This window comes from Entelurus aequoreus, linkage group LG06, assembly GCF_033978785.1.
Source record: "Entelurus aequoreus isolate RoL-2023_Sb linkage group LG06, RoL_Eaeq_v1.1, whole genome shotgun sequence".
NCBI classification, from domain to species: Eukaryota; Metazoa; Chordata; class Actinopteri; order Syngnathiformes; family Syngnathidae; genus Entelurus; species Entelurus aequoreus.
Window position 1 is genome coordinate 12,976,011 of NC_084736.1, and position 18,876 is coordinate 12,994,886.

General features: G+C 35.7%; 1 protein-coding gene across 1 annotated transcript in view; it reads right to left on the reverse strand.

The window, feature by feature from the left end:
- Window positions 1-18,876, reverse strand: part of LOC133651837 (signal transducer and activator of transcription 5B-like) — a 163,084-nt gene that overhangs the window by 75,338 nt on the left and 68,870 nt on the right. Inside the window, exons 3-5 of the mRNA XM_062050008.1 lie at window positions 18,428-18,584; window positions 4,433-4,522; window positions 1,376-1,553 (exon numbers count right to left, since the gene is read on the reverse strand). Of these exons, the coding sequence (XP_061905992.1) occupies window positions 1,376-1,553; window positions 4,433-4,522; window positions 18,428-18,584 (425 nt within the window). The remainder of the gene's footprint in view (window positions 1-1,375; window positions 1,554-4,432; window positions 4,523-18,427; window positions 18,585-18,876) is intronic.

Genomic DNA, 18,876 nt, shown 5'->3' on the forward strand with positions numbered 1-18,876 from the left:
AAAAATGTGTATATATATATATATATATATATATATATATATATATATATATATATATATATATATATATATATATATATATATATATATATATATATATATATATATATATATATATATATATATATATATATATATATATATATATATATATATATATATATTTATGTATGTACAGTACAGGCCAAAAGTTTGGACACACCTTCTAATTCAATGCGTTTTCTTTATTTTCATGACTATTTACATTGTAGATTGTCACTGAAGGCATCAAAACTATGAATGAAATGAACACATGTGGAGTTATGTACTTAACAAAAAAAGGTGAAATAACTGAAAACATGTTTTATATTCTAGTTTCTTCAAAATAGCCACCCTTTGCTCTCATTACAGCTTTGCACACTCTTGGCCTTCTCTCGATGAGCTTCAAGAGGTAGTCACCTGAACTGGTTTTCACTTCACAGGTGTGCTTGAAGCTCATGGAGAGAATGCCAAGAGTGTGCAAAGCTGTAATCAGAGCAAAGGGTGGCTATTTTGAAGAAACTAGAATATAAAACATGTTTTTACTTATTGCACCTTTTTTTGTTAAGTACATAACTCCACATGTGTTCATTCATAGTTTTGATGACTTCAGTGACAATCTACAATGTAAATAGTCATGAAAATAAAGACAACCCATTGAATGAGGAGAAGGTGTGTCTAAACTTTTGGCCTGTACTGTATATATACACTATATATATATAAAAACAGTTTTTTTAACTTTATATCAAGAAATGGCCCTGAAGTTGATCGAGAGATTTAAGTATATATATATATATATACAGTATAAAGGGACAAGCGGTAGAAAATGGATGGAAGCATATATATGTATATATCAAAATGGCCCCGCATGCTTAATTTTTCAGTGTGCGGCCCTCATTGGAAAAAGTTTGGACACCCCGATTCTATTGTATTAAAGTTAATAAAATATTTATTATTTAAAATGTAGGTTTTCTTTTTAAAAGTCATGTTACATATTAAAATTGTGCTGGTTTGGGTGGGCCAAGCACCAATTAAAATGATTCTTAAATTGGGGGTTAAATCACCAAAAATGATTCCCGGGCGCGGCTATGCTGCTGCCCACTGCTCCCCTCACCTCCCAGGGGGTGATCAAGGGGATGGGTCAAATGCAGAGGACAAATTTCACCACACCTAGTGTGTGTGTGACAATCATTGGTACTTTAACTTTAACTTTAACTTAATCAATTTCAATAGGAAACGATGATTTTGAGATACAAGCGTTTTGAGTTACAAAACCAACTAAGCTCATAAGTTCAGGTACTACCGTACTTTGAACCCGAAGCCACGTGTAGGCTGGTTGTCCTGATTGTTGTCTTACCCTGGATGCGCAGGCTCTCCTGGTACTGGATGATGAAGTACTCCTGGTTGTGCTGGAGCTTGCGCAGGTCGTTCTCCGTGTCCTGGGTGAGCCGGCGGAGCTCCTCGAAGGCTTGGTTGATCTGCTGGTATTTCTGAGACATGCTGTCCATCAGGCCGCCTACGGGGGAGCTCGACTGCTGACGCACCGGAAGGAAAAAAGAAAGAAGGTTCAATATTACCAATATATATATATATGTATATATACAGTATATATATACGTTATGGTAAATGGGTTGTACTTGTATAGCGCTTTTATACCTTTAAGGTACTCAAAGCGCTTTGACACTATTTCCACATTCACCCATTCACACACTGATGGCGGGAGCTGCCATGCAAGGCCCTAACCACGACCCATCAGGAGCAAGGGTGAAGTGTCTTGCTCAAGGACACAACGGACGTGACGAGGTTGGTAGAAGGTGGGGATTGAACCAGGAACGACCACTCTCCCAACTGCGCCAAGCCGTCCCCCCGTTAGGTAAGGAAAAAACACAGAGGCTATGTCATCCCTACAAGCCTGTTTCGGTAAAATCCCCTGAAGAGCAGGGAAACCTGTGAAACAGTCTTGTAGGGATGAAATAGCCTCTGTGATTTTTCCTGACCTAACTAACGTATATTCTGTTCTACCCCGGTATTGAGCACTGTATAACGAATAAACCACAGAAACCTCGACAATATATATATATATATATACACTACCGTTCAAAAGTTTGGGGTCACCCAAACAATTTTGTGGAATAGCCTTCATTTCTAAGAACAAAAATAGACTGTCGAGTTTCAGATGAAAGTTCTCTTTTTCTGGCCAATTTGAGCGTTTAATTGACCCCACAAATGTGATGCTCCAGAAACTCAATCTTCTCAAAGGAAGGTCAGTTTTGTAGCTTCTGTAACGAGCTAAACTGTTTTCAGATGTGTGAACATGATTGCACAAGGGTTTTCTAATCATCAATTAGCCTTCTGAGCCAATGAGCAAACACATTGTACCATTAGAACACTGGAGTGATAGTTCCTGGAAATGGGCCTCTATACACCTATGTAGATATTGCACCAAAAACCAGACATTTGCAGCTAGAATAGTCATTTACCACATTAGCAATGTATAGAGTGTATTTCTTTAAAGTTAAGACTAGTTTAAAGTTATCTTCATTGAAAATAAGGACATTTCAATGTGACCCCAAACTTTTGAACGGTAGTGTATATATATATATATATATATATATATATATATACATATATATATATATATATATATATGCTGCTGAGAAGGTGATTGGCTGCAAGCTCCCATCCCTCCAGGACTTGTTCTCCTCCAGGACCAGGCGTGTGGGTCGGATCACAGCTGACTCTTCTCACCCTGGACACAAACTATTCTCCCCTCTCCCCTCAGGCAGGAGACTACGCTCCATCCAGACCCACACCTCCCGCCACCTGAACAGTTTTTTTGCCCTCGGCCATCAGGCACATGAACAATAACTCCTAACAATAGCTCCTTGAATTCCTTCTAAGTCTATAACAAGATCTGATGGCTCAGTTACAGCTCTTTTTATTACCAAGTATGTGTTATATGTGTTTTATGTTGCACGATCGCACCAAGAAAAATTCCTAGTTTGTGAACCCGTTCTCAAACAATGGCAATAAAACTATTCTGATTCTGATTCTGATATATACATATTAAGGCTGCAACAACTAATCGATTAAATCGATTATTAAAATAGTTGCCGATTAATTTAGTCATCGATTCGTTGGATCCATGCTATGCACATGTGCAGAGTTTTTATTTTATTTTATTTTTTTAAATAAAAATATAAAAACATTTTTTAAATAAACCTTTATTTATAAACTGCAACATTTACAAACAGCTGAGAAACAATAATCAAAATAGGTATGGTGCCAGTATACTGTTTTTTTCCAATAAAATACTGGATAGGATAGAAATGTAGTTTGTCCCTTTTATCCGATTATTCATCGATTAATCGAAGTAATAATCGACAGATTAATCGATTATCAAATGAATCGTTAGTTGCAGCCCTAATATATATATATATATATATATATATATATATATATATATATATATATATATATATATATATATATATATATATATATATATATATATATATATATATATATATATATATATATATATATATATATATATATATATATATATATATATATATATATATATATATATATATATATATATATATATATACACACTACCGTTCAAAAGTTTGGGGTCACCCAAACAATTTTGTGGAATAGCCTTCATTTCTAAGAACAAGAATAGACTGTCGCGTTTCAGATGAAAGTTCTCTTTTTCTGGCCATTTTGAGCGTTTAATTGACCCCACAAAGGTGATGCTCCAGAAACTCAATCTGCTCAAAGGAAGGTCAGTTTTGTAGCTTCTGTAACGAGCTAAACTGTTTTCAGATGTGTGAACATGATTGCACAAGGGTTTTCTAATCATCAATTAGCCTTCTGAGCCAATGAACAAACACATTGTACCATTAGAACACTGGAGTGATAGTTGCGGGAAATGGGCCTCTATACACCAATGTAGATATTGCACCAAAAACCAGACATTTGCAGTTAGAATAGTCATTTACCACATTAGCAATGTATAGAGTGTATTTCTTTAAAGTTAAGACTAGTTTAAAATTATCTTCATAGAAAAATAAGGACATTTTAATGTGACCCCAAACTTTTGAACGGTAGTGTATATATATATATATATATAAATATATTTATATATACATTATATATATTGTGGCGAGTCAGATAAAGGCAAGCATATTGAATTCAATCAGTCCATGTACGCGTCCTGCTAACTAAAGAGCCGCATTGTGACTGGAAATCAATTCAATGAATTGTATTCCGTTTATATTTACATCTAACACAATTTCCCAACTCATATGGAAACGGGGTTTGTACATGGGACAGTGCACATTAATGGACATATAAAATGTTAATGTGTGTGTGTGTGTGTGTGTGTGTGTGTGTGCAGCCTCCTCACATTGGTGGCCTCCCTGACGAGCCGCTGCTCCGTGTAGAGGATGTGTTTGATGCAGCGCACCAGCTCCAGAGGACAGCGGTCATACGTGCTCTGAAAGACAAGGAGCACATGTGCCGTGTTAAGGCCTGTTAGCCCCTGACGAGGCGAGCGGCCGCCGCGCTCCGGACCCGGCAATTTAGCCGCTCAATCAAGGCGCTTCCCTTCCCGGGCCTGACGCCGCGGTCACACTCAAGCCCATTAGTGAGTGCTTAATGCGAAGAGCGGGGCACTTAATTTGCGGGGTCGTTAGCATACGTCTGTGCTTTAAATGTTCATACGATTCCAAGGTTTGGTTAGGGCTGGGCGATAAGGCTGAAAACTGTGTCACGATATAAGTGTTTTATTTTTTTATAAATATCGATAATTGTTGATATTCTTAAAGACCTATCGAAAAAAATGTTTTATGTTAAAACATTTTTTTACAAATGTAATCTTCCTCTGATTAAAGGAAATCAAATGTCAACACAAACATGGAAAACACTCAAACAATTAAAACTAAATTCTAAAGTCACATTAAACACTTAACAATTACCTCTTCAAATGAAGGTGCAAAATCATTAATGATTTTATACATATATACATATATTTACTGTATATACATATATATACTGTATATACATATATATGTATGTATATATATATATATATATATACATATATATATATATATATATACATATACATATATATATATATATATACATATACATATATATATACATATATATATATATATATACATATACATATATATATACATATATATATATATATATACATATATATGTATATATATATATATATATATATATATATATATATATGTATATACATATATATATACTCACACACACACATATATATATATATATATATATATATATATATATATATATATATAAATATATATATATATATATATATATATATGTATATACATATATATATACTCACACACACACATATATACATATATATATACATATACAGGTACATATGTATATGTATGTATATGTATGTGAGTATATATATATACACATATACTGTATACATATATATATATATATATATATATATATATATATATATATATATATATATATATATATATATATACATATGTATATGTATGTGTATATATATACACATATATACATATACATATATATATAGATATACATATGTATATGTATACATATGTATATATACATACATGTATATATACATATGATATTAATATGATTGATAAAGTGTAACAAAAATACTGCAAAGTGAGATAGTATGGGGGTGTATTAGTGCCCAAGGCATGGGTAACTTACACATCTGTGAAGGCACCGTTAATGCTAAAAGGTACACACAGGTTTTGGAGCAACATATGTTGCCATCCAAGCAATGTCGTTTTCATGGACGCCCCTGCTTATTTCAGCAAGACAATGGAAAACACTCGAACAATGAAAACAAAGTTCTAAAGTCACATTAAACACTTAGCAATAACCCCTTTAAATGAAGGTGCAAAATTATTTATGTATAAATGATTGATAAAGTGCAACAAAAATAGTGCAAAGTGTGATGGTATGAGGGTGTATTAGTGCCCAAGGCATGGGTAACTTACACGTCCGTGAAGGCACCGTTAATGCTAAAAGGTACATACAGGTTTTGGAGCAACATATGTTGCCATCCAAGCAACGTTATCATGGACGCCCCTGCTTATTTCAGCAAGACAATAGAAAACACTTAAAAAATGAAAACAAAGTTCTAAAGACACTTAATAATAACCTCTTAAAAATGAAGGTGCAAAATCATTTATGTATGAATGATTGATAAAGTGTAACAAAATAGTGCAAAGTGTGAAAATGTAAACATAGAAAAAAACCTTAAAAGCACTATTTTTTGCAGGTTTAACTTGGTCTGCCATTCTTATTTATGTATGGAAAGTAATCTGTGTTACGCAGTAACTATTACTATTGAATATTATTAGACCAAATTACTATTATTTTAAAGTGGCTTATTTGTTATATTTTGTAATTTATGTCATTTATAAAGTCCTGCACTTTAGGTCCTACTTGTTGTTTCCGTATACCCAAATAGCGAACAGACGAGTGTTGAAAAGAAAAGAGAGAGCTTGTATGTTTTGAAAAAACCCCAAAACTTGCCATACACACCCACATCTGCGGTCCTCTCCAAGGTTTCTCATAGTCAGTCACATTGACATCCCACTGGGTTGAGTTTTTCCTTGCCCTTATGTGGGCTCTGAACCGAGGATGTCGTTGTGGCTTGTGCAGCCCTTTGAGACACTTGTGATTTAGGGCTATATAAGTAAACATTGATTGATTGATTGATTGATTGATCTCTGCATCTTGGGGTTCACCACCACCAGATTATGACAATAATGGCGCAACCAAACTTAATAGTTGATACTGTTACCTTATTAGCTGTTAGCGTGTCACTCCCACTGATCAGTGCACTGCAAAAACTGAAATGTAAGTAAGATTAAATATCTCAAATAAGGGTTATATTTGCTTATTTTCTGTCTGATAAGATAATTCTTCTCACTAACCATATTTTATGTTAGAGTGTTTTACTTGTTTTAAGGGTTTTGGTCCTAAATGATCTCAGTAAGATATTACAGCTTGTTGCTGAGATTTTATGACCTATATTGAGTAAAACATGCTAGAAACTAGAATATCAACACTCACAAAGTATAAAACTACTTTTTTAAAGTAATAATTTCTTACTTGAAGCATGAAAAAAAAAAGACATTTAACATGTGACATTTCAAACAAATTTGAACAGAAACAGTTCATGCACATTCAGATAAATTCTTCAAAATTACAATTAAAAAAAATTTGACCGGGGGCCGGGCTGTATATATGCGCACTAATTGACTGAAAGAGCACGCACTTGGCGCGATGATGTCATGATATCGATGGAAAAATGCATTTTTAGACCATATGATTTGCCTGAGCGGCTAGGAGACCCCGAGAGTAACAAGCGGTTGGCTTTCCATTAAAGAACAATTCATTTGTTTTTAGTATAAGTGTTCTGGTTTCAAGAAATGTAATGCCGAGTGCACATCATTAAGTCAAGATAATGGCACTAGCATTTACTTCATTTAATTTTCAACATATTGAGCAAAAAGGTCTCTTTTTTTTCTACCAAGAAAAGTGCACTTGTTATTAGTGAGAATATACTTATTTTAAGGTATTTTTGGGTTCATTGAAGTTAGCTAATTTTACTTGTTTTGGAAAGTCTTGACAAGCCAAATTTTCTTGTTCTATTGGCAGATAATTTTGCTTATGCTAGGTTCACACCAACGGCGCGTTGACGGCGCTTTAAAGCGGCATGCAAAGCGGCGTTAAAGCGTAACAAAGCGTGATTAAAGCGTGAGGGTCGTAATGGATCGTGGGAAAGCTTGTAGTGAAGCGGGACATGCGGCAAGATTGGCAAAAAAAATTTAAGCGGTTTAAAAAAATTCGGCGCTCTGTCAAGAATGGAATAAAGCGCAGAGAGCGTATCAAAGCGTGACAAAGCTCAGCAAAGCTTGACTCAAAGCGTAGGAAAGCTTAACAGATCTTGGTTCAAAGCGTGGACCCCAGTCTACAACTACAAATAGGAAGTGACTGTGATATTCAATCAATCAATCAATGTTTATTTATATAGCCCTAAATCACAGGTGTCTCAAAGGGCTGATTGACTAGTGACATCCATTCTCTTTTGCATAATTGCCTTTTTTATACTTATGATCATTGTTTCTGTACTTCTGTGAGTTTGCTGTTTGATGTTACAGTTTGACATTACTGTCTATAATTTTTCTGTATGAAAATGTAAACAAAAATGGTTCTTAACTTTCTACTTTGTGGACAATGTTGATCCACTCTCTTGTATCATCTCATACAACGTAATGTACCCTTTGTCATATGAACCCCACATTATGTAACCTGATTGGTGAACAGTGATACTATTTGTGCTTTTTTGTTTGGTCAAGTTTGTTGCTTGCTGTACATGTTGATAACATCTTCCTTAATATTAAAGAGAATATGTTACGTTTAAAAGAAATGCCTTTTATTATTGTCAACTAGCATAAGAAATGAAAGATAGATATTTATTAAGATGACAAAGAAATAAAAGAAATTAAGACATAAAACATAATATAACGGAGAAAAAAAGAGAAATTGAAAAAATAAATGAATATAAAAAATGTGTGGAAAACAGTATGTTTCACATTTTTTTAACTTATTTGTTTATCATATTTCTCTGTTTTATTACATTATGTGTTTTATCTTGTATATAATAAAACAAAAAGAGAAATCAAATAGATAAATCTAAAAAATGTGGGGAAAACATAGTATACTGAGTTTTTCACATTTTTTTCTTATTTTTTTGTCATATTTCTCTTTTTCATTACATTATGTGTTTTATCTTGTATATAATAAAACAAAAAGAGAAATCAAATAAATAGATACATCTAAAAAATGTGGGGAAAACTTAGTATACTGAGTTTTTCACATTTTTGTCTTTTTTTTTGTGTCATATTTCTCTTTTTTATTACATTATGTGTTTTATCTTGTATATAATAAAACAAAAAGAGAAATCAAATAAATAGATACATGTAAAAAATGTGGGGAAAACTTAGTATACTGAGTTTTTCACATTTTTTTCTTATTTTTTTGTCATATTTCTCTTTATCATTACATTATGTGTTTTATCTTGTATATAATAAAACAAAAAGAGAAATCAAATAAATAGATACATCTAAAAAATGTGGGGAAAACTTAGTATACTGAGTTTTTCACATTTTTTTCTTTTTTTTGGGTCATATTTCTCTTTTTCATTACATTATGTGTTTTATCTTGTATATAATAAAACAAAAAGAGAAATCAAATAAATAGATACATCTAAAAAATGTGGGGAAAACTTAGTATACTGAGTTTTTCACATTTTTTTCTTATTTTTTTGTCATATTTCTCTTTTTTATTATATTATGTGTGCGCACGCTATTTATTCATCAAATTCACAAAATAATAATCGCGTAAAAGCGTAATAAAGTTCAATAAAACGTATCAAAGCGTGATTTAAAGCGTATCAAAGCGGCATCAAATCGTGAGGAACGGTAACAAAGGCGGAAAGAATTCGTATCAGAGCGTATCAAAGCATAACATTACTTCGGAGATCGGGATATTCGTGGAAAAATTGACAAAAATGACGGCGCTTTGCTCGCCGCTTTAAAGCGCGGCAAGCGCCGTTGGTGTGAACCAGGCATAAGTTCAAGTAAAATACCCCTCATTTTTGTATTTTTTTTCTTCTTGTTTTTGAACACTGACTTTTTGCTGTGTGATCACTTCCTGCATTTCTCATTAGCTAGTGCTTTTGTTCATGCAACCAACCTTGCTTGGCAACTTACGGTTTCTTCCACCATAGAAGGAAAAAAAAAAAAAATCTAAAATTTATCGAACGCAACTTTTATCGATATATGTTGATATCATCTTATCGCCCAGCCCTATGTTTGATTTCCTTCAATAACGATGAGCGTAAAAGGTTATTGCATACGTCCCGCTTGGCCACGTTGCGCTCCAAAATACAAAAAAAGAGAGTGCCAGGAATTCGGGACTGCAGTTGAAGCAAAGCCAATCCCCCTTTGCCCAGTTTCACTGCCTGCTTTCTGGGAGAAGAGGAGAAGACAAACAGAAGAAAAGCTTGGAGTGCAGGGATCATAAATAGCAAGGCTGGGCTGGCCAACGACCAAGGCTCTCACTTGGACTGTCCTCTTGTTTTTCCTTGCGGTGGATACAAACTGTTCTGAAACATTTGCTGCTCCTGTGAGCATTTTCTGAGAACCCTTAAGCAAGGGAGGTGTCGAAAAAGGGGCGAGCTGAGCCTTCGGGCCGAGGGGAAACGGCAAATGTTAAGATTTACGCGATAAAAATGCACCTGCCAGATATGAAATTTCACCCGACAAGGTAGAGGTTGTTGTTCCTCTCCTCGGAGATTCGCTCATTTGCTCTCCTCTGCAGGCAACTTGGCGTTAGGGCCGCACGATTTTGAGGGAAAAACCTAATTGCGATTTTCTTTTTTACTCCAAAATTGCGATTTTTACATTTTATACATATAAATGCATAAAACAGAGAAAATAACGAGTGAAGGAAGACATGTTAATTTTAGACTGTCAATCCATATATTCTTGTCTCAAGTTTGCCTCACATTAGAACAGTGGTTCTTAACCTGGGTTCGATCGAACCCTAGGGGTTCGGTGAGTCGGGCTCAGGGGTTCGGCGGAGGTCAAGACACACCCGACTCATCGTGTAAATAAAAACGTCTCCCTATCGGCGTATTACGGATACGGCAACAGCAGAAGTCAGACTGATTTGCAGGTGTGTAATTTGTTGTGAGTTTATGCACTGTGTTGGTTTTGTTCTTTGAACAAGGTGATGTTCATGCACGGTTCATTTTGTGCACCAGTAATAAAACATGGTAACACTTTAGTATGGGGAACGTATTCACCATTAATTAGTTGCTTATTAACATGCAAATTAGTAACATATTGGCTCTTAACTAGTCATTATTAAGTACTTATTAATGCCTTATTCGGCATGGCCTTATTATAACCCTAACCCTCTAACCCTGGCCCTAACCCTCTAACCCTAACCCTAACCAAATAACTCTAAATTAAGTCTTTGTTGCTTAGAATATGTTCCCCATACTAAAGTGTTACCAAAAACATATAACTTTGTCTTGAATTTGAAAAAAAAACCATCATTTTATTTTTCACTAAAGAAGGGTTCGGTGAATGCGCATATGAAACTGGTGGGGTTCGGTACCTCCAACAAGGTTAAGAACCACTGCATTAAAACAATATGCAAGAATTTACTTAAAAAAATATTTGGCTTTATGCAGACAGACTCAGGGTTGTCATCTACATCATGCTCTTAAAGTGAAGGGATAATCGATAAAAACTGTACAATGTTTATAATGTAATGTCCATACATGCATTTTTCTAACGCTTGTTCATCTCGGGGTCGTGGGGTGGCTGGAGCCTATCCCAGCTGCATTCGGGCAAAAGGCGGGGGGTACACTCTGGACAAGTCTTATAAGGTAATGTACGCATAATACAAAACCCAAAACCAGTGAAGTTGTCACGTTGTGTAAATGGTAAATAAATAAAAAATACAATGATTTGCAAATACTTTTCAACCTATATTCAATTGAATAGACTGCAAAGACAAGATACTTAACGTTCGAACTGGAAAACTTAATTTTTTGCAAATATTAGCTCATTTGGAATTTGATGCCTGCAACATGTTTCAAAAAAGCTGGCACAAGTGGCAAAAAAGAATTAAATAGTTGAGGAATGCTCATCAAACACTTATTTGGAACATCCCACAGGCTAATTGGGAAAAGGTGGGTGCCATGATTGAGTATAAAAGCAGCTTCCATGAAATGTTCAGTCATTCACAAACAAAGACGGGGCGAGGGTCACTACTTTGTGAACAAATGCGTGAGCAAATTGTTGAACAGTTTAAGAACAACATTTCTCAACCAGCTATTGCAAGGAATTTAGGGATTTCACCATCTACGGTCCGTAATATCATCAAAAGCAGGGGTCCCCAAACTACGGCCCGCGGGCCGGATCCGGCCCACAGGAAGTCCCAAGTTAAAAAAAAAATAAAAAAAAATTATTATTATTTTTTTTAATCTTTCCTTTCTAATCCATTTTCTACCGCTTGTTACTCTTGGTGTCTCCTAGTCGCTCAGGCAAATCATATTGTCTAAAAATGAATTTTCCCATCGATAACGTGACAATGTTAAATGTTGATGAACATCAATGTTAATTGATGTGAAATGACAAAACGGATTATAAAGACAATGTATATATATATATATATATATATATATATATATATATATATATATATATACACAGCCTGGCCCCCGGCCAATTTTTTTTAACCCAATGCGGCCCCCGAGTCAAAAAGTTTGGGGACCCCTGATCAAAAGGTTCAGAAAATCTAAAGAAATCACTGCACGTAAGCAGCAAGGCCAAAAACAAACATTGAATGCCCATGACCTTCGATCCCGCAGGCGGTACCACATCAAAAAGCGACATCAGTGTGTAAAGGATATCACCACATGGGCTCAGGAACACTTCAGAAAACCACTGTCAGTAACTACAGTTGGTCGCTACATCTGTAAGTGCGAGTAAAAACTCCACTATGCAAAGCGAAAGCCATTTATCAACAACACCCAGAAACACCGCCGGCTTGGCTGGGCCTGAGCTCACCTAAGATGGACTGATGCAAAGTGGAAAAGTGTTCTGTGGTCTGACGAGTCCACATTTCAAATTGTTTTTGGAAACTGTGGATGTCGTGTTCTCCGGACCAAAGAGGAAAAGAACCATCCGGATTGTTATAGGCGCAAAGTTGAACAGCCAGCATCTGTGATGGTATGGGGGTGTATTAGTGCCCAAGACATGGGTAACTTACACATCTGTGAAGGCACTATTAATGTTGAAAGGTACATACAGGTTTTGGAGCAACATATGTTGCCATCCAAGCAACTTCTTTTTCATTCTGCATGTGTTACATCAGCGTGGCTTCATAGTTAGAAGAGTGTGGGTACTAGACTGGCCTGTCTGTAGTCCAGACCTGTCTCCCATTGAAAATGTGTGGTGCATTATGAAGTCTAAAATACCACAACAGAGACCCCGGACTGTTGAACAACTTAAGCTGTACATCAAGCAAGAATGGAAAAGAATTCCACTTGAAAAGTTTCAAAAATGTGTCTCCTCAGTTCCCAAACGTTTACTGAGTGTTGTTAAAAGGAAAGGCCATGTAACACAGTGGTAAAAATGCCCCTGTGACAACTTTTTTGCAATGTGTTGCTGCCATTAAGTACTAAGTTAATGATTATTTGCAAAAAAAAAAAAAAGAAAAAAGTTTCTCAGTTCCAACATTAAATATCTTGTCTTTGCAGTCTATTCAATTGAATATAAGTTGAAAAGGATTTGCAAATCATTGTATTCTGTTTTTATTTACGAATTAAACAACCTGCCAACTTCACTGGTTTTGGGTTTTGTACATAATAATAATGTATGTAACCATTTAAAAAGGATATCCACTTTTATTTGTCATTAGTGTAGAATTATTTACCATTGTTGTCAGGTTCAAACACTGATGACATCTGTTAAACAAGACAAGAAGCAAGGAATTAAACAGAGACAGTCATGTCTGTTGATCATGTTTTGGTAGTGTTTTATCATGTTTTTAGAGTCTTTTGCTGGAGGCGGGTGGTCAAAAAAAAAAGCATTGAAAACATAATCCTGGCCTGTGACGTCATCAGGGCAAAGCCTGGCTGCCTGCTGCTTGCTTCCGCCCGGAGGGGGAGGAGCTTGCGGGAGTGACGCGTCCTGCCGGGCAGAAGCAAGCAGCAGGCAGCCCGGCTTCGCCCTGATGACGTCACAGACAAGGATTATTTTTTCAATGCTTTTTCTTTTGATCACCCAGAGACTCTAAAAACATGATAAAACACTACCAAAACATGATCAACAGACATGACAGAGACGGAATTAAATTTGGCTCAATTGAGGAGAGCGTGTCTGGGCTGTACTCTTGTACAGTCTCCATCACGCTCTGGCGAAAGATTGTACGCCTCCTCTTTTATTTGGACTTTCCCTGATTACATGGCAACAGCTGTTTCTAAGGGACGGAGGGTCGTAAACAAACAGTTCAAAGAAAAGGTCGCCTAGAGGGGAGTCAGGTCCTGCTTCCTCTTCGCTTTGCAGTTCTCGGGTCAGACAATATCTTTCTGTTGATTACAATACATCAAAGAAACAGAACACCATGTTGCTTCCCATCCTACACAGTGGAGTTTTATAAGCCTTTTGCCTGGTAGGTTCAAAGACAGCTTTTGTCTTCTCGCCGGGAACTCATGGCAACACAAAGTTTTGTGATAACTTAAGATACAATTATTCTGACAATTGTACTGTAATTGGAAGGTAAATAACTTTCTCAAAAATGGACTTTTATTTCTGTAAGCAAAAATTTTACTTCAATAATTATGAACATCTTAAAGTGCATTTTAAACCAGGTGGAAAAACTAAGTCAGGGTTGACTTTTTGTTTATTGCCATTACGTGATCACGGCATTTTCGTTGGTGTTAACGAGCTCATATTACCATCCAAGTTGAAGTTGAAACATTACCACAACGGGACATTTGTTTTTTTTTTTTTTACCCCCCCCTCTTAATTTTTATTACTTTGCGGAACTTCTCACCAGTGGGATGCGAGGCGCTCTCTCCGTGCGTAAGGCTGGCGGTCTCGTTCCCCGCCCACCGAGACAAAGATTGTGAATGACTGAAAAGAGGGCTCACTGCGTTCAGTCAATTCTACTGTTAAATAAACAGAGTGAGACCTCTTTCTGCCTGTTCGAAGCGGGAGACAAAGAAAAGAAACACACACGGAAATACCAATTTATCGATGCCGGCAACGTTTTTTGACTTAATTTGTATTTATTGTTTGATAATTGGATTTATAGACTATAGGCCCAGGACTTGTCACTATCAAAACCTTTTCCAAGGAGCAAGTGGTGTATGTTATTAGCGTACTGGCTGCCTCTCCTTTCATTGGGCAGGAGGTAAAGAAAAATCTGATAGGCCAACATGTCTATCACTTAAATCAGTGGTCCTCAACCTTTTTGTACTTGAGGACCGGTCAACGCTTGAAAATGTGTCCCACGGACCGTGGGGGGCGGGGGGGGGTTGTAAAATTTTTTTTTTTTTTTCTTTTTTTTTTTTTCCATAAAGAAATACAATCATGTGTGCTTACGGACTGTATCCCTGCAGACTGTATTGATTTATATTGATATATAATGTATACATTGTGGTTTTTATGTTGATTTAATTTTAAAAAATAAAAAATAAATTTTTTTTTTTTTTTTTTTAAAGTTCTTGTGCGGACCACGGACCGGTACCAATCGGTCCACGGACCGGTACCGGGCCGCGGCCCGGTGGTTGGGGACCACTGACTTAAATGACAGAAAAAAACCCTCAACCTCAGTATATCGCACTAATTAAAACCTCAATGTATGACATATATCACCAATGTATCATTTTTAACTGAAAAATTCCCAGACAAAATGAAAATTGCAAAAGTCGTACCAATCTATAAGAATGGAGACGTACACCAGTTTACTAACTACAGACCAGTTTCATTACTTCCACAATTCTCCAAAATCATGGAAAAATTTTTCAATAGTCGATTAGATTTATTTATTAACAAAAGTGGGACGCTCGTGGAGAACCAATATGGATTTCGAGCAAATATCTCAACATCAATAGCATTAATTAAAATAACAGAGGAAATTACCAATGCAATAGATGGTAAAGAATGTGCGGCAGCAGTATTCATGGACTTAACAAAAGCATTTGATACAATTACCGTAATTTCCGGACTATAAGCCGCTACTTTTTCCCCTCGTTCTGGTCCCTGCGGCTTATACAAGGGTGCGGCTTATTTACGGCCTGTTCTTCTCCGACACCGACGAAGAGGATTTCGGTGGTTTTAGTACGCAGGAGGAAGACGATGACACAATGATTAAAGACTGACTTTTCATATACCGGTAGGCTGGTTATTTTGATAACGTACAGGTGAGCACTTTGTATTACTTTGCACCGTTGTATTATTTGTACTCTGCACGAATGCTGTTCGCCATGTCAAAGATGTGAAAGTTTGATTGAATGATTGAAAGATTTATTGTTAATAAATGGGACGCTTTGCGTTCCCAAACAGTCATCTCTGTCCCGACAATCCCCTCCGTGGTAGCAGGAACCCCTATATACTACGGTAATTACACATCAAAACCCTGCGGCTTATAGTCGGGTGCGGCTTATATATGGAGCAATCTGTATGTTCCCCTAAATTTAGCTGGTGCGGCTTATAGTCAGGTGCGGCTTATAGTCCGGAAATTACGGTAATCATGATATTTTAATACCAAAATTAGAACGATATGGCATCAGAGGTTTGGTATTGAACTGGGTAAGAAGCTATTTAACCAACAGGAAGCAATATGTGCAGATGGGTGAAAATATGTCAACACGGCTAGATATATCCTGTGGTGTGCCCCAGGGATCAATACTGGGACCAAAATTGTTTAATCTTTATATAAACGACATTTGTAAAGTTACCATGGACTTAAAGTTAGTTTTATTTGCAGATGATACAACTGCTTTCTGTTCAGGAGAGAACACACAGAAGATAATACAAATAATAACAGAAGAAATGAAAAAATTAAAAAGATGGTTTGACAAAAACAGACTATCTTTGAATCTCAGTAAAACTAAAATAATGCTATTTGGTAATAGTAGGAAAGAGCATCATACGCAAATACAAATAGACGGAGTAGACATCGAAAGGGTAAAAGAAACCAGATTTTTGGGAGTATTAATAGATGATAAAATGAACTGGAAATCTCATATACAAAACATACAACATAAGGTAGCAAAAAACATTTCAATAATGAATAAAACAAAACACGTTTTTGATTGATTGATTGATTGAGATTTTTATTAGTAGGTTGCACAGTGAAGTACATATTCCGTACAATTGACCACTAAATGGTAACACCCGAATAAGTTTTTCAACTTGTTTAAGTCGGGGTCCACTTAAATTGATTCATGATACAGATATATACTATCATATATACTATCATCATAATACAGTCATCACACAAGATAATCTCATTGAATTATTTACATTATTTACAATCAGGAGTGTGGAGGGGGGGTGGGGTGGGGGGGGGGTATGGACATCAAGTAGTGGACATAGAGAGAGAGAGAGAGAGAGAGAGAGAGAGAGAGATCAGAAGGCATAAGAAAAAGAATCTGCATTTGATTGTTTACATTTGATTATTAGCAATCCGGGGAGGGTGTTAGTTTAGGGTTGTAGCTGCCTGGAGGTGAACTTTTATAGCGGTTTTGAAGGAGGATAGAGATGCCCTTTCTTTTATACCTGTTGGGAGCGCATTCCACATTGATGTGGCATAGAAAGAGAATGAGTTAAGACCTTTGTTAGTTCGGAATCTGGGTTTAACGTGGTTAGTGGAGCACAAAAATCCTGGGCCAAAAATCACTTCATATTCTCTACTGCTCACTAGTGTTACCATATCTGACTTATTGTGCAGAAATATGGGGAAATAACTACAAATGTGCGCTACATTCGTTAACCATGTTACAAAAAAGATCAGTTAGAATAATACATAATGTTGGATATAGAGAACATACAAACCCTTTATTTATCAAGTCAAAAATATTAAAGTTTGGTGATTTGGTAAAATTGCAAACAGCTAAAATGATGTACAAAGCAAACTATAACCTGCTACCAAAGAATGTACAACATTTCTTCTCAACTAAAGAGGAGAAATATAACCTTAGAGGAAAAAATAATTTAAAACATTTATATGCACGTACAACACTTAAAACTTTTAGCATAACAGTATGTGGAATTAAATTATGGAATGGATTAAGTAAAGAAGTTAAAAATTGTACTGACATGATCCAGTTTAAGAGGTTGTTTAAATTAATAGTGCTTACAAAGTACAAAGAAGAAGAATTATGAGAAAAACTTCCAACCTTATTGAAAATATTCTTCATCTCAGTATGTTAATAATGACTGAATTAATTAATTACATATTACAAACTGTTGTATATACTAATTCATAGATGTTATTTTATTATATAAAAAGGTCAGTAAATGATTTTATATAATTGTAAATGCTTTGAAGTGGGAAAGGGGTAGGATTAAATAAGCTTTGCTTCTTCCTACTCCTTTTCGGGCATGATGTAAATTAAATGATATGAAATTGTGTGATGTATTATGATGTAAATGTGTTCATGTTCGAAATAAACTAATAGAAAAAAAAAAAAGAAAAAAAGTGGATTATTGGTGCAGCTCTACTAGGCGGTACTCACCTTGAGCTGGCTGGCGTAGTGTCCCAGTTTGATTTTGAGCAGGAAGCCGTCCTCTCCCACCTGGTGCTCCGCTTTGTTCTGCAGCTCCTGAATCAGACCTTCCAGTAAGCGTTTGGCCTTGAACTCCTCCTGTGGGTTCTCCAAGTCGATAGTGTCCCTAATGGAGCGTTCAAATTCATTAGATCAGAGATGTCAAACTGGTTTTCATTGAAGGCCACGTCGGCTGCCATCAGAGGGCCGCCTGTAAGAGCGAATAATGTATGAATTTGCCACTGGATATCATTATTAATTATATAAATTGTCGATTTTACAGTAAAAACTTTACATTTACAAAATGTAAAATAGTGTTTTTTTTAATTTCTTACATTTTACGGTAAATACAAAAACAGTATCACCGTTTTGTTTTTGTTTTTTACGGAAAAAGCTGGCAGCTTAGTTGCCAGAATTTT